This window comes from Pseudophryne corroboree, chromosome 2, assembly GCF_028390025.1.
Source record: "Pseudophryne corroboree isolate aPseCor3 chromosome 2, aPseCor3.hap2, whole genome shotgun sequence".
NCBI classification, from domain to species: Eukaryota; Metazoa; Chordata; class Amphibia; order Anura; family Myobatrachidae; genus Pseudophryne; species Pseudophryne corroboree.
In genome coordinates, this window is record NC_086445.1 from 646807447 (window position 1) to 646819952 (window position 12506).

The following is a 12506-nucleotide window of genomic DNA, read 5'->3' on the forward strand; positions in this document are numbered from 1 at the left end:
GGTTTTCCTTCGATCGTAAAAGAGTCATTATTATTCTGTACTGGGATGCTCTCCTGATTACGGCGAGGTCGAGAAACCAAGTGGTGCAAAATGTTGCATTCTCCCTGACAGTTCTTCAACAAAGTGGTTGGCTCCTGAACTTTCCAGAATCACTGTTGATCCAAACGACGCGGTTGTCGGCGTTGGAAATACTGTTAGATACAGAACTGTTGAGAGTTGTTTCTTCAAGTTGAAAAATCTCTGAGGATCCAGAGTCGGGTCAGATCTGCAACAGGGTCAATCCATCATTACATTCCGTTGATGAAAAAGATGGTTGCGGCCTACATGGCCATTCAGTGAGCAGGTTAAATGCCAGAGTGTTTTTAGTGGGACCTGTTGGACAAGTGGTCCGGTTTCCACCTGGGATAATCCTGTTTTTTTAAGACCAGAATTTCACTCCTGTGGTAGCGGCGCAGTTCTCAAAAGCGCGGGATCGGGTTCCAGGACTGGATCCTAGGGACCACGGATGCATGCCTTAGAGGCAGGGGAGCTGTCACACAGGAGGAAAACTTCCAAGGAAGAGGGTCAAGTTAGGATACTTGTCACCACATTAACGGTCTAGAGGTAAGGGCCGTTTATAACGGTTTTCTACAAACAAAAACCGAAGCAACAATGGCAGAAGCCAGAAAGATTTTACGCTTGGCGATGAAATCATATGCGCGCTCTGTCAGAGATGTTCGTTCCAGGAGTGGACAACTGGGAAGCAGGCTTCCTCGGCAGACACGTTCTCCATCCAGGAGAGTGGTGTCTTCATCCAGAGGTTTTCACAGAAGTGACAAGTCGTTGAGGGATTTCTAAAATAGACAAGATGGCGTCTCGACTCAATAAGAAGCTTCAGAGATATTGTTACAGGTCAAGGGACCCTCAAGCAATAGCAGTGGACGCCCTAATGACTCCGTGGGTGTTTCAGTCGGTCTATGCGTCCCCTCCGCTTCCATTCTTTTTCCAAAAAATGCTAAAGTTCATAAGAAGAACAAAGGTTCAGGTGATCCTCATTGTTCCTGACTGGTCTAAGAGGACCTGGTATCCGGATCTTCAGGTGAACGCCGGATCCTAGCCGAGAGGATATTTCCAGTGAAGTCATCCCTACTTTTCTTCAGACCAGTAGAGGAGTAACGTAAAAACATTACCACCGTATTTGGAGAAAGTATGTGTTTTGGTGCGAATCCAAGTAGGTTTCTATGGAAGATTCCAGTCGGATAGTTTTCTCCTTTTTTTTCACAAGATGGTGTGGATGCGGGTCTTAAGTTGGGCTCGATTAAGGTTCAGATTCAGCCTTATCGGTTTTATAAAAAAAAAAAAAAAAATTGGCCTCCTTTACAAAAGTTCGAACTTTCGTAAAAGGAGTGTTACACATCCAACCTCCCTTTGTGCCCCCCTGGAGCTCCATGGGGTCTTAACGTGGTGTTGCAGTTCCGGCAATCTCATTGTTTTGAACCTTTACGTAAGGTAGAGTTGTAATTCGTCACTTGGAAAGTGGTCAGGCTGTTGGCCTTGGCATCTGCAAGGCGGGTGTCTGGCTCAGCGGCTTTGTCCTACATGTGCCCCTATTTAATCTTCCATACGGATGGAGCTGAGTTGAGAACTCGTCAGCAATTTTCTGCCAAAAGTGGTTTCATCGTTTCGCATGAACCAACCTATTGTGGTATCAGTGGCTACTGAAGTCTTGACGGAATAGAAGTTTCTAGATGTGGTCAGAGCTTTGAAAATTTATGTCGCCAGAACGGCTCAGATTAGGACAACTGAGGCTCTGTTTGTCCTGTATGATCCCAACAAGATTGGGGTTCCTGCTTCCAAGCAGACTATTGCACGCTGGATCTGTAATACGATTCGGTAGGCTTATTCTACGGCTGGATTGCTGTTACCGAAATCGATGAAGGCCCATTCTACCAGAAAGGTGGGCTCATCCTGGGCGGCTGCCCAGGGGGGTCTCGGCATTACAGCTTTGCCGAGCAGCTACTTGGTCGGGTTCCAACACTTTTGCAAAGTTTTACAAGTTTGATACCCTGGCTAAGGAAGACCTCTTGTTTGGTCAATCGGTGCTGCAGAGTCATCCGCACTCTCCCGCCCGTTCTAGAGCTTTGGTATAAACCCCATGGTTCTTGAAGCGTCCCCAGCATCCTGTAGGACGTATGAGAAAATATTATTTTAATACCTACCGGTAAATCCTTTTCTCTCAGTCCGTAGAGGATGCTGGGCGCCCGTCCCAGTGCGTACTGTATCTGCAGTTATTGGGTATGGTTACACACATGGTGTGTTGCGTTTAAGTCAGCCTGTTGCTGACGTTATTCATGCTGTGGCATGCATTATGCTGTTATTGGTTGTGTTTACACACAGGTTGTGTTATGCTTTATGTCAGCATATTGCTGCATATTCTTCATGCCGTCGGCTGGTGTTCTATTTAATGCCACGTTCTGCGGCATACTGGAGGTGTGAGCTGGTAAGATGCTCACCGTGGTTTAACAAATTCTTTCCTCGAAATGTCAGTCTCCCTGGGCACAGTTACTTAAACTGGAGTCTGGAGGAGGGGCATAGAGGGAGGAGCCAGTTCACACCCATTAAAAGTCTTAAAGTGCCCATGTCTCCTGCAGATCCCGTCTATACCCCATGGTTCTTGAAGCGTCCCCAGCATCCTCTACGGTCTAAGAGAAAAGGATTTACCGGTAGGTATTAAAATCCTATTTTGTCACTGGCTTCCAGCGTTCCATCGCTTCCAGCAGTGTTGGGTGTTACCATTTGTCTTCAGCTGTGCTTCATCTCATCCCCAGCGGTATTCATATATCGCCCAGCATTTCATCCCACACAACATTGGACCACAGTACCCATCGATGCTCACCATCGAACTGTTGCTCTAGTAGCGAGTTCAAACACAGCTTTCCTCACATCGTTTCTGTCCGGTAGTCTCTGGCGATTCTGTCTACAATATTTCAATCTCAGTGTATCAGTGCCTATTCCAGTCTCCTGTTTACCATCTACTGTGCAGTACTTGTTGTTCCTCTTTGCAGCGGTTAGTTGTGGCCACGGACTTTCCAAATCCAGATTCTAGTAAAGGACTTTGTGATCATGTTCTACATAGCCACAGTCTCCATTACCAATTGCATACTCAGGAACTGTACTGCATTTTTATCCTGCACTCACTGTTGACGCTATCTCTTTGCCACGAGTTATACTGTGTGTTCAATAAACTGACTGTTTATAATTTTATTCCGTTGTGGTTACGCCTTCGGGTTCATGGTGCTATAATCATACTGCATGTCTAGGAACCTAATCTCCCCTCCAAGGTTCACCTACACGCCAGCCCCTACAACTGAGGCTTCCCTCAGTCAGCCTCAGCCCTCAGTTGTGACAGAACCGTTACAGGAGGTTGACGTAAAGTACCTAACATGGTAGACCGTCACACTGTTCGCCAATGCCAGATTAAGGTCCACATGGGCCTGGAGCTGAAATTTCTGAAGGGCCTATTGTGTGCCGCCGCAGGGGGTGTGACTAGTGATGTGGTCTGAAAAGGGGGTGTGGTCTGAGTTATGGACTGTGGCTAGTACCTTTCTACAATCACCTCTATTGCCTTCCCCGCTATGCTTAAATTAACAGTGTATTAAATTAAAGTCTACAAATGAACAAAAGTAAATGCCGCATGTTAACGTGACAAAAAAAGACAAATGTCCACTCATTTCCAGTCCATTCTGAACACCTCACAATATTATTTTTAATCCTAAAATTTGCACCGAGGTCGCTGGATGACTAAGCTAAGCGACCCAAGTGGCCGATACAAACACCTGGCCCATCTGGGAGTGGCACTGCAGTGTCAGACAGGATGGCATATTTAAAAAATAGTCCCCAAACAGCACATGATGCAAAGAAAAAAAGAGGTGCACCAAGGTCGCTGGATGGCTAAGCTAAGCGACCCAAGTGGCCGACACAAACACCTGGCCCATCTAGGAGTGGCACTGCAGTGTCAGACAGGATGGCAGATTAAAAAAATTGTCCCCAAACAGCACATGATGCAAAGAAAAAAAGAGGCGCAATGAGGTAGCTGTGTGACTAAGCTAAGCGACCCAAGTGGCCGACACAAACACCTGGCCCGTCTAGGAGTGGCACTGCAGTGTCAGACAGGATGGCAGATTAAAAAAATTGTCACCAAACAGCGCATGATGCAAAGAAAAAAAGAGGCGCAATGAGGTAGCTGTGTGACTAAGCTAAGCGACCGAAGTGGCCGACACAAACACCTGGCCCATCTAGGAGTGGCATTGCAGTGTCAGAAAGGATGGCAGATTCAAAAAATTGTCACCAAACAGCACATGATGCAAAGAAAAAAAGAGGCGCAATGAGGTAGCTGTGTGACTAAGCTAAGCGACCGAAGTGGCCGACACAAACACCTGGCCCATCTAGGAGTGGCATTGCAGTGTCAGAAAGGATGGCAGATTAAAAAAATTGTCACCAAACAGCACATGATGCAAAGAAAAAAAGAGGCGCAATACAAAAAGAGGTAGCTGGATGGCTAAGCTAAGCGACCCAAGTGGCCGACACAAACACCTGGCCCATCTAGGAGTGGCACTGCAGTTTTCTAGCGAGAGGATGAGTGCTTCCATCCTCATGTGAATCTGAACCACTAGCCATGAACATAGGCCAGGGCCTCAGCCGTACCTTGCCACTCCGTGTCGTAAATGGCATATTGGCAAGTTTACGCTTCTCATCAGACGCTTTTAATTATGATTTTTGGGTCATTTTACTGAACTTTTGTAGTATACTTGACGACACAGAGGTAGAGCAGTGGACTACTGTACCGTACTGCTATATATTATATACTGGTGGTCAGCAAAATTATGCACTGTCCTACTACTATATATATATACTGCGCACAAAAACTTAAATGCACCACAGGTATGGATGGATAGTATACTTGACGACACAGAGGTAGAGCAGTGGACTACTGTACCGTACTGCTATATATATATACTGGTGGTCAGCAAAATTCTGCACTGTCCTCCTACTATATACTACAATGCAGCACAGATATGGAGCGTTTTTCAGGCAGAGAACGTATAATACTGGTGTTCACTGGTCAGCAAAACTCTGCACTGTCCTCATACTATATAATACTGGTGGTCCCCAGTCCCCACAATAAAGTAATTAGCACACTGAGCACAGATATTTGCAGCACACTGAGCACAGATATGGAGCGTTTTTCAGGCAGAGAACGTAGATATTTGCAGCACACTGAGCACAGATATTTGCAGCACACTGAACACAGAAACCGAGAGAACGCCAGTCACGTCCTCTCACGATCATCTCCAATGCACGAGTGAAAAATGGCGGCAACGCGCGGCTCCTTATATAGAGTACGTATCTCGCGAGAATCCGACCGCGGGATTATGACGTTCAGGCGCGCTCGGGTTAACCGAGCAAGGCGGGAGGATCCGAGTCTGCTCGGAATCGTGCAAAAAAGGGTGAAGTTCGGGGGGGTTCGGATCCCGAGGAACCGAACCCGCTCATCACTAAAAAAAAGCCTCAGTGACGCCATATAATACAGAGAACGTCTGTGACGCCATATAATACAGAGAGCCTCAGTGACGCCATATAATACAGAGAACGTCTGTGACGCCATATAATACAGAGAACGTCTGTGACGCCATATAATACAGAGAACATCTGTGACGCCATATAATACAGAGAACGTGCGTGACGCCATATAATACAGAGAACGTCTGTGACGCCATATAATACAGAGAACGTCTGTGATGCCATATAATACAGAGAATGTCTGTGACGCCATATAATACAGAGAACGACTGTGACGCCATATAATACAGAGAACGACTGTGACGCCATATAATACAGAGAACGTCTGTGACCCACCAACCCCATATCACAGTTTCCCCCTCCTCATGTTACACAGCAGCACGTGTTATACAATTACAACTCTCACCATGTTACATAGTTGCTCCCCTCCACGTGGTACAGTAAACCCCCCCCCCATCTTGGTACATACCACAGTTACCTTTCTACCTTCCCATGGAGACTCACAGGTGTGGCAGAATGCTGAATATGTCCTTTGACTGTTCGAGGCTCTGGGGGTCAGTGCCTCCTGATACCCGCTCCTCTTAGCTCTCACACCCGCTTCTAGCGCACTACCGAACGGATTAGAACGGAGCGTGGTTTCCGCTTCTGCGCTCCTCTCAGGGGGGAAGGGGGGAGATAGAGGGAGACACCAGGGACAGACTTCCAGCTACCGGGCGCTGCGTGTCAACCCTCAGTGTCCATCACTGACACTCAGTGGCTGCGCCAGTGCGCCTTACTATAACAGGGCGCGCGGGGGTACACACTACATACAGTGCTATCCACGGGGATTGGCGCTGAAGTGAGCATAGCTTGCTGCTTCCTGTCATATTAGTTTGACAGGCACAGCAAGCGGCGGAGCAGGGAGAGCAGCTATCAAGACTGGCACCTCCCTGCATTGCTGACCCCGCTGAGAGCGGGTAGCACTGGCTCTGCAATCGCCCTACGTACCCGGCAGACCGATGCAGTAGAACTAGATCATATTTCCACTCACTATGGCACCAGGGCTTCCCCCCATAGCTCCGCCCCTGGGGGTGGAACTTATGTGATGTCATGCGGTGCAGGAAGCGCTGTGGAGCTCCTCACTGCACCGCTGTTTTTAATGATGGGGACCCGGCTTCAAGAGAATGGAGGCATTCTCCCGGGTAGGTAGAGGAGGTGACGGCTCATGAGGGTTTGCAGCGACTGGCAGCTTGGGATAAGAAAACACTTTTCCTGTCAATGCCGTGGGCCTATTTTCATGGGGAGGCCTGGAGCTGCAGCTCCATCCGCCCCATTGTTAATCCGGTCCTGCTGTTCGCCTTGGCTTCAGCAAGACATGTGTCTGAGCTATGGGTGTTGTCTCACAAGAGCCCCTACCTAATTTTCCATAAGGACAGAGCAGAACTCAGAACGCGTCAGAAATTTCTTCCTAAGGTGGTGTCTGCGTTTCACATCAACCAACCTATTGTGGTTCCGGTTGTTGCGGAAACCTCTGCTACTTCAAAGTCTTTGGATGTTGTGAGGGCTTTGAAGGTGTATGTAAAGAGAACAGCTCGTCACATGCAATCGAACTTGCTGTTCGTTCTCTATGATCCCAATAAAATTGAGTGTCCTGCTTCAAAGCAGTCTATTTCATGCTGGATCAGGCTCACTATCCAGCATGCCTATTCCATGTCAGGCTTGCTGGTTCCAAAATCTGTTCAGGCCCACTCTACTAGGTCGGTGGGTTCTTCTTGGGCGGCTTTACAGCTCTGCCGAGCAGCTGCTTGGTCAGGTTCGGACATGTTTGCTAAGTTTTACAAGTTCAATTCTTTGGCCTCGGAGGACCTTCAGTTTGGTCAATCAGTTCTGCAGGAACCACAGCACTTTCCCACCCGGTTTGGGAGCTTTGGTACTTCCCCATGGATCTAAATGGATTCCCAGTATCCCCTAGGACGTAAGAGAAAATAGGATTTTAATTACCTACCGATAAATCCTTTTCTCGTAGTCCGTAGGGGATACTAGGCGCCCGCCCGGTACTTTGTTGTTACTGCACTGTTACTTGGTTAAGTATTCTGGTTTGCTTAGCTGTTGCTGTTCATGTTTCAAGTTTGGTTAGCATGGCTTTCCTCTTGTTTTGTGTGTGATGGTTTGTAATCTCACCACATTCCTTATCTGTCCTTCTCTCAATGTATGTCTGTGTACTCGGAAAAGTTTCCTAGACTGAATCTGGTAGGAGGGGCATAGAGGGAGGAGCCAGCATACACTATCAATTTCTTAAAGTGCCCATGGCTCCTAGTGGACCCTTCTATACCTCATGGAACTAAATGGATTCCCAGTATCCCCTACAGACTATGAGAAAAGGATTTACCGGTAGGTAATTAAAATCTTATTTGATGTGTTATGACTTTATTGTCTCATTAGTAAAAAGGGAAGGCATTTTAGTGATCTGGGTGCTCCAGACTCAAATGCAAATCCTGGTACACAACTGTCCTAGTACACAAAATGACACCCTTAAGTGCGGCTGTATGCAGCACTTATGATACTGCTGGTATTGCAGATTTCCCATATGGCTGCAAGCAAAAATGAACGTGTCGGCAGTAGAAGGAGCCCTGAGGGTGCCAAGTTTGGGTGCTGTCACCTGCATTTATACACTGTTGCAATAGCAAATCACACCCCCTGCAAGCTGCTTGCACCTAATTGCTTTTCTCCTTAGTGTGAAGGGCTTGTCTGAGAAGATGATTCAGACTATGCCTAAGGTCAGGAAACTGGTTTCCTTCAGAAATGACCATATAGAATGAAAGTCCTACATCTTTTGGTGTGAAAGGCAGAGTTTCCCCTGTCATTCTTTTTGGTTATCCAGGTTGCTACTGTTTTTACAGGATGGTCTTGACTTAAAGATACTAAATTCTCTTCAAACACCATGGCAAAAGTATGTAGGAGTGTTGTTGCAAATACTATAGTTTATTGATTTATTCTTTCCGTAATATTTGAACCACTATATATGAATAAATATGTATTACTCCCCAAATCAGCAACAAGTTAAAATACACTGGTACTGTCCTTAATATGGCTTATGTGACTTTTTGTTTCTTTGAAAACAGGTAAACTCAATTTCCTGGAACAATACAGGGGAATACATCTTATCTGGCTCTGATGACACTACTTTGGTTATTTGTAACCCTTACAATAGAAAAGTAAGTTTTGTTTCTACTGGCTACACTGTACCTGTTTTAATGGACTCAGTATGGTTTGCCAGGGGACGGGATGCCTGCTGTCAATATCCCACCAAAAGCATCTCGCCCGCCAGAATGCCGGCAGCGGGGCAAGCTCTCTCTGCTGAGGGCCTCACATTTTCACACTCCCCGACCCGGGGGTCGCCATGGTGGTGGGGTTGGGGTCCTTTTACCCTCTAGCTACACATACCAACTTATACCTCCAGAACCGTCCCTTACATTCACTACATTTGAGGTCCATGCTATATGCCTATACCATCCTACTAATCTTCGTGTTGCTGTGATTTACCGTCCCCCTGGCATTTCCTCCAAATTCCTCAACAAATTTGCTTCCTGGCTACCTCACTTCCTCTCTTCTGACATTCCCTTCATTATCCTATGTGATTTCAACATCTCTATCGACAACCCCACAAAATCACCTACCTCTAAACTCCTTAACCCCACCTCTTCACTTAGTTTCTCTTAGTGGACCTCCTCACCCTCCCATGGGAACGGGAGCTCACTGGATCTGGTTTTCACTCACTGTTGCAATATTTCTGATTTCTCAAACTCCCCTTTTCCCCTCTTTGACCTCCACCTGCTCTTTTTCAACTTACCTATCTCCGCTTCATCATCTTTTCCTCCCTTCCTAGGGCATCACTAAGCGTAACATGGAGGCTATTTATACCTCATCCCTATCCTCCCTGTTCAACTTACTTCTCTCTCCTCTTCTCTCTCTCTCATGCCCTGAACAAGCCACATCCCTATACAATGCACCCCTTACTTCTGCTGTTGACTTTGTCGTTCCACCAACCACTATTCACCCTCGCAGATGAACACCTCAACCCTGGCACACCAAATGCACCAGATATGTTCAAAAATGCTTACGTACTGCCGAGCGACAGTGGAGGAAATCACGCTCTAAGGCAGACTTCCTCCTCTTCAATCTTATGCGCTCATCCTTCAGTGCTGCCCTTTCCCTCGCTAAACAATCATACTTCAAAATTCTCATTTCCTCCCAGTCTTCCAACACCCGAGCCTCTTTGCCACTGTCAACTCCCTCCTCTGCCCACCACCACCTCCTCTCCCGTGCTCATTGTCTGCTCTTGACTTTGCCACATATTTTACATCCATGATTGACTCCCTACGTCAGAACATCTCAACCCACCAGACCAGCAACCAGCCACCACCCATCCCTTACCATCCCTCCCCTTCCCTTTCACCAACTCTGACATCTTTCTTCCATGTATCTGGTGAGGAAGTCAGGGCCCTCATCTGCCCCCCCTCCCTCCCCACTTGACAATATCCCATCCTACACCCTCCCTTTCTCTCTCCTTCTGCCTGTTCCCATCTTGCCCACCTTCTCAATCTCTTCCTCTCAACTGGCACTGTCCCCTCTACCTTCAAGTATGCTCTTGTCTCTCCTATTCTTAAAAAACCTACCCTTGATCCAAACACCCTCTCCAACTACCGACCCATCTCTCTCTTCCCTTTTGCCTGCAAACTCCTCGAGCGTATTGTCTATAACCGCCTCACTGCCTTTCTTTCCTCTCACTCACTGCTTGACCCATTCCAGTCTGGTTTCCGTTCTCTCCACACCACTGAAACTGCTCTCACAAAAGTCTGCAATGACCTCCATGCAGCCAAATCCTTGGGTCACTACTTTCTGCTTATTCTTCTTGAACTCTCTGCTGCTTGTGACACTGTGGACCACCCTCTCCTTCTTCAAATTCTTCACTCTCTTGGTCTGCCTGATTCTGCCCTCTCCTGGCTGTCCTCCTACCTCTCTGATCGTTCCTTCTCTGTCTCCTCTCATGATGCTACCTCCCCCGCACTTCCACTAAGGTTCTGTTCTTGGTCCTCTCCTTTTCTCTATATGTCATCTTTAGGTGAACTCATTAGTTCTTTTAACTTCTGATATCACGTTTTTGCTGATGACACTCAAATCTACCTTTCCTCCCCTGATCTCTCCCTGGCTTTCCTCACTCGTACCTCCAACTGTATATCTGCTATCTCTTCCTGGATGTCCCAGCGCTTCCTTAAACTCAACATATCCAATACTGAGCTGATCATCTTCCCACCCTGCCGCATAACCTCACTTCTCACAATCTCATTATGAATTGATGGCACGCCTATCTCCTCTAGCCCCCAAGTACGCTGTCTTGGCGTAATCCTTAACTCCTCCCTCTCCTTCAAACCACACATTTAGCACCTCGCACAAACCTGTCATTTTCATCTCTAAAATATTTCCAGGATTAGTACCTTTCTCTCCCAGGATGCCACCAAGACCATTATCCACTCACTGATCATTACCAGACTGGACTACTGCAATCTCCTCCTAACTGGCGTCCTTGACAGTTACCTTTCTCCACTCCAATCTATCCTCAGTGCTGCAGCCCAACTCATCTTTCTCACCAAACGCACTACGTCCACCTCCCCTCTCCTACAAGCCCTTCGCTGGCTTTCCTTCCCCTTCAGAATCCAATTCAAACTTCTCACACTCACTTAAAAAGCCCTCACCCACTCCTCTCCCATTTACATCTCTGACCTTATCTCCCTTTACACTCCCACCCATCTTCTTCCCTCTGATAATGCACTCCGACTCTCCTGTCTTCAGATTACTTCCACTCCTATGTCCAAGATTTTTCACGTTCTGCTCCCTTACTCTGGGATTCTCTACCTCTCCCCCTCAGACTCTCCACCTCTCTACAGAACTTCAAACGAGCTCTTAAGACCCACTTCTTTACCAAACCCAGCCAAATCTCATCTTAACCCACTGTTCCACGCTCAGTCTACCCCATCTGTGTCACTCCTGTCTGTCTGCCCCTCCTCTTTAAAATGTAATCTCACACGAGTAGGGCCCTCTTCCCTCATGTGCTTATCCTTTTCTTACTTTAATAATCCTTAAATGCCCCAATTCCTGCAGTTTTCTGCCACCCTGATACTTATTCCAGTATCATCTGCTCATGTAGTTATGTTTAGTTACCCTGTAATTGTCCTATATTGTCTTCAACTGTAAGTTTCTGAATTCCTTTTTTGATTATTTGCTTATGTACTCTGTAATTAGGCGCTGCGGATCCCTTGTGGCGCCATATAAATAAAGGATAATAATAATAATTGTGGACTTTTTTTTTTAAATGTGCGCCTAATTAACCCAAAGCCCAAATTCTATACACTGTGTAGCAAGGGTATGGTTTTATGCACTGCCACCCATACAGATGTGTCCTCATACATCTAGCGTGAGATGTCTGCCGTGTTGGAAGAGGGCTCTGCTCATGATAGCTTACATTCTAATGGGGAGTGCCAGACAGGGGTGATACAGATGGGTAAGCATGGAACAGGAGGTTAGTATGAGAAGTGTGTCTTGGGAGCCTGTTTGAAGTTTTGTAGACAGGTAGAGTGTAACCGGGAAATGGAGAGAACTCCAGAGGTATTGAAAGTGAGTGCGAGAAGCTTGATTTGGGTTCTGTAGGGGAAGGGGAGCAAATAAAGGGTTTGTGGGAGAGGGGGGCAGACATAGTATGTTTGGAGAGGGAGTTGTACTTGGCAGCAGGATGTAGAACAGATTGGAGTTAACTGCGAAGGGAATGTTTGGTTTGAAGGAGAGGGAGGAGTCAATGATAACTTCAAGACAGCACACTTGAGGGCTAGAGGAGATGGTTGTGAAATCAATAAATAATTAAACTGTGGGAGGTGAGATCTTGCTGGAGGGTGGGAAGATGATCAGCTCTGACT

At 46.9% G+C, this 12506-nt stretch overlaps 1 protein-coding gene across 4 annotated transcripts in view; it reads left to right on the forward strand.

Annotated features, from left to right (window-relative positions):
- DCAF6 (DDB1 and CUL4 associated factor 6) overlaps positions 1 to 12506 on the forward strand; it is a 912707-nt gene that overhangs the window by 283573 nt on the left and 616628 nt on the right. For 3 of the 4 annotated variants that reach the window (XM_063954988.1, XM_063954989.1, XM_063954987.1), the window contains exon 4: positions 8661 to 8753. The exons of the other annotated variant lie outside the window; for it this stretch is intronic. In XM_063954988.1, the coding sequence (XP_063811058.1) occupies positions 8661 to 8753 (93 nt within the window). The remainder of the gene's footprint in view (positions 1 to 8660; positions 8754 to 12506) is intronic. 4 annotated transcript variants of the gene reach the window in all.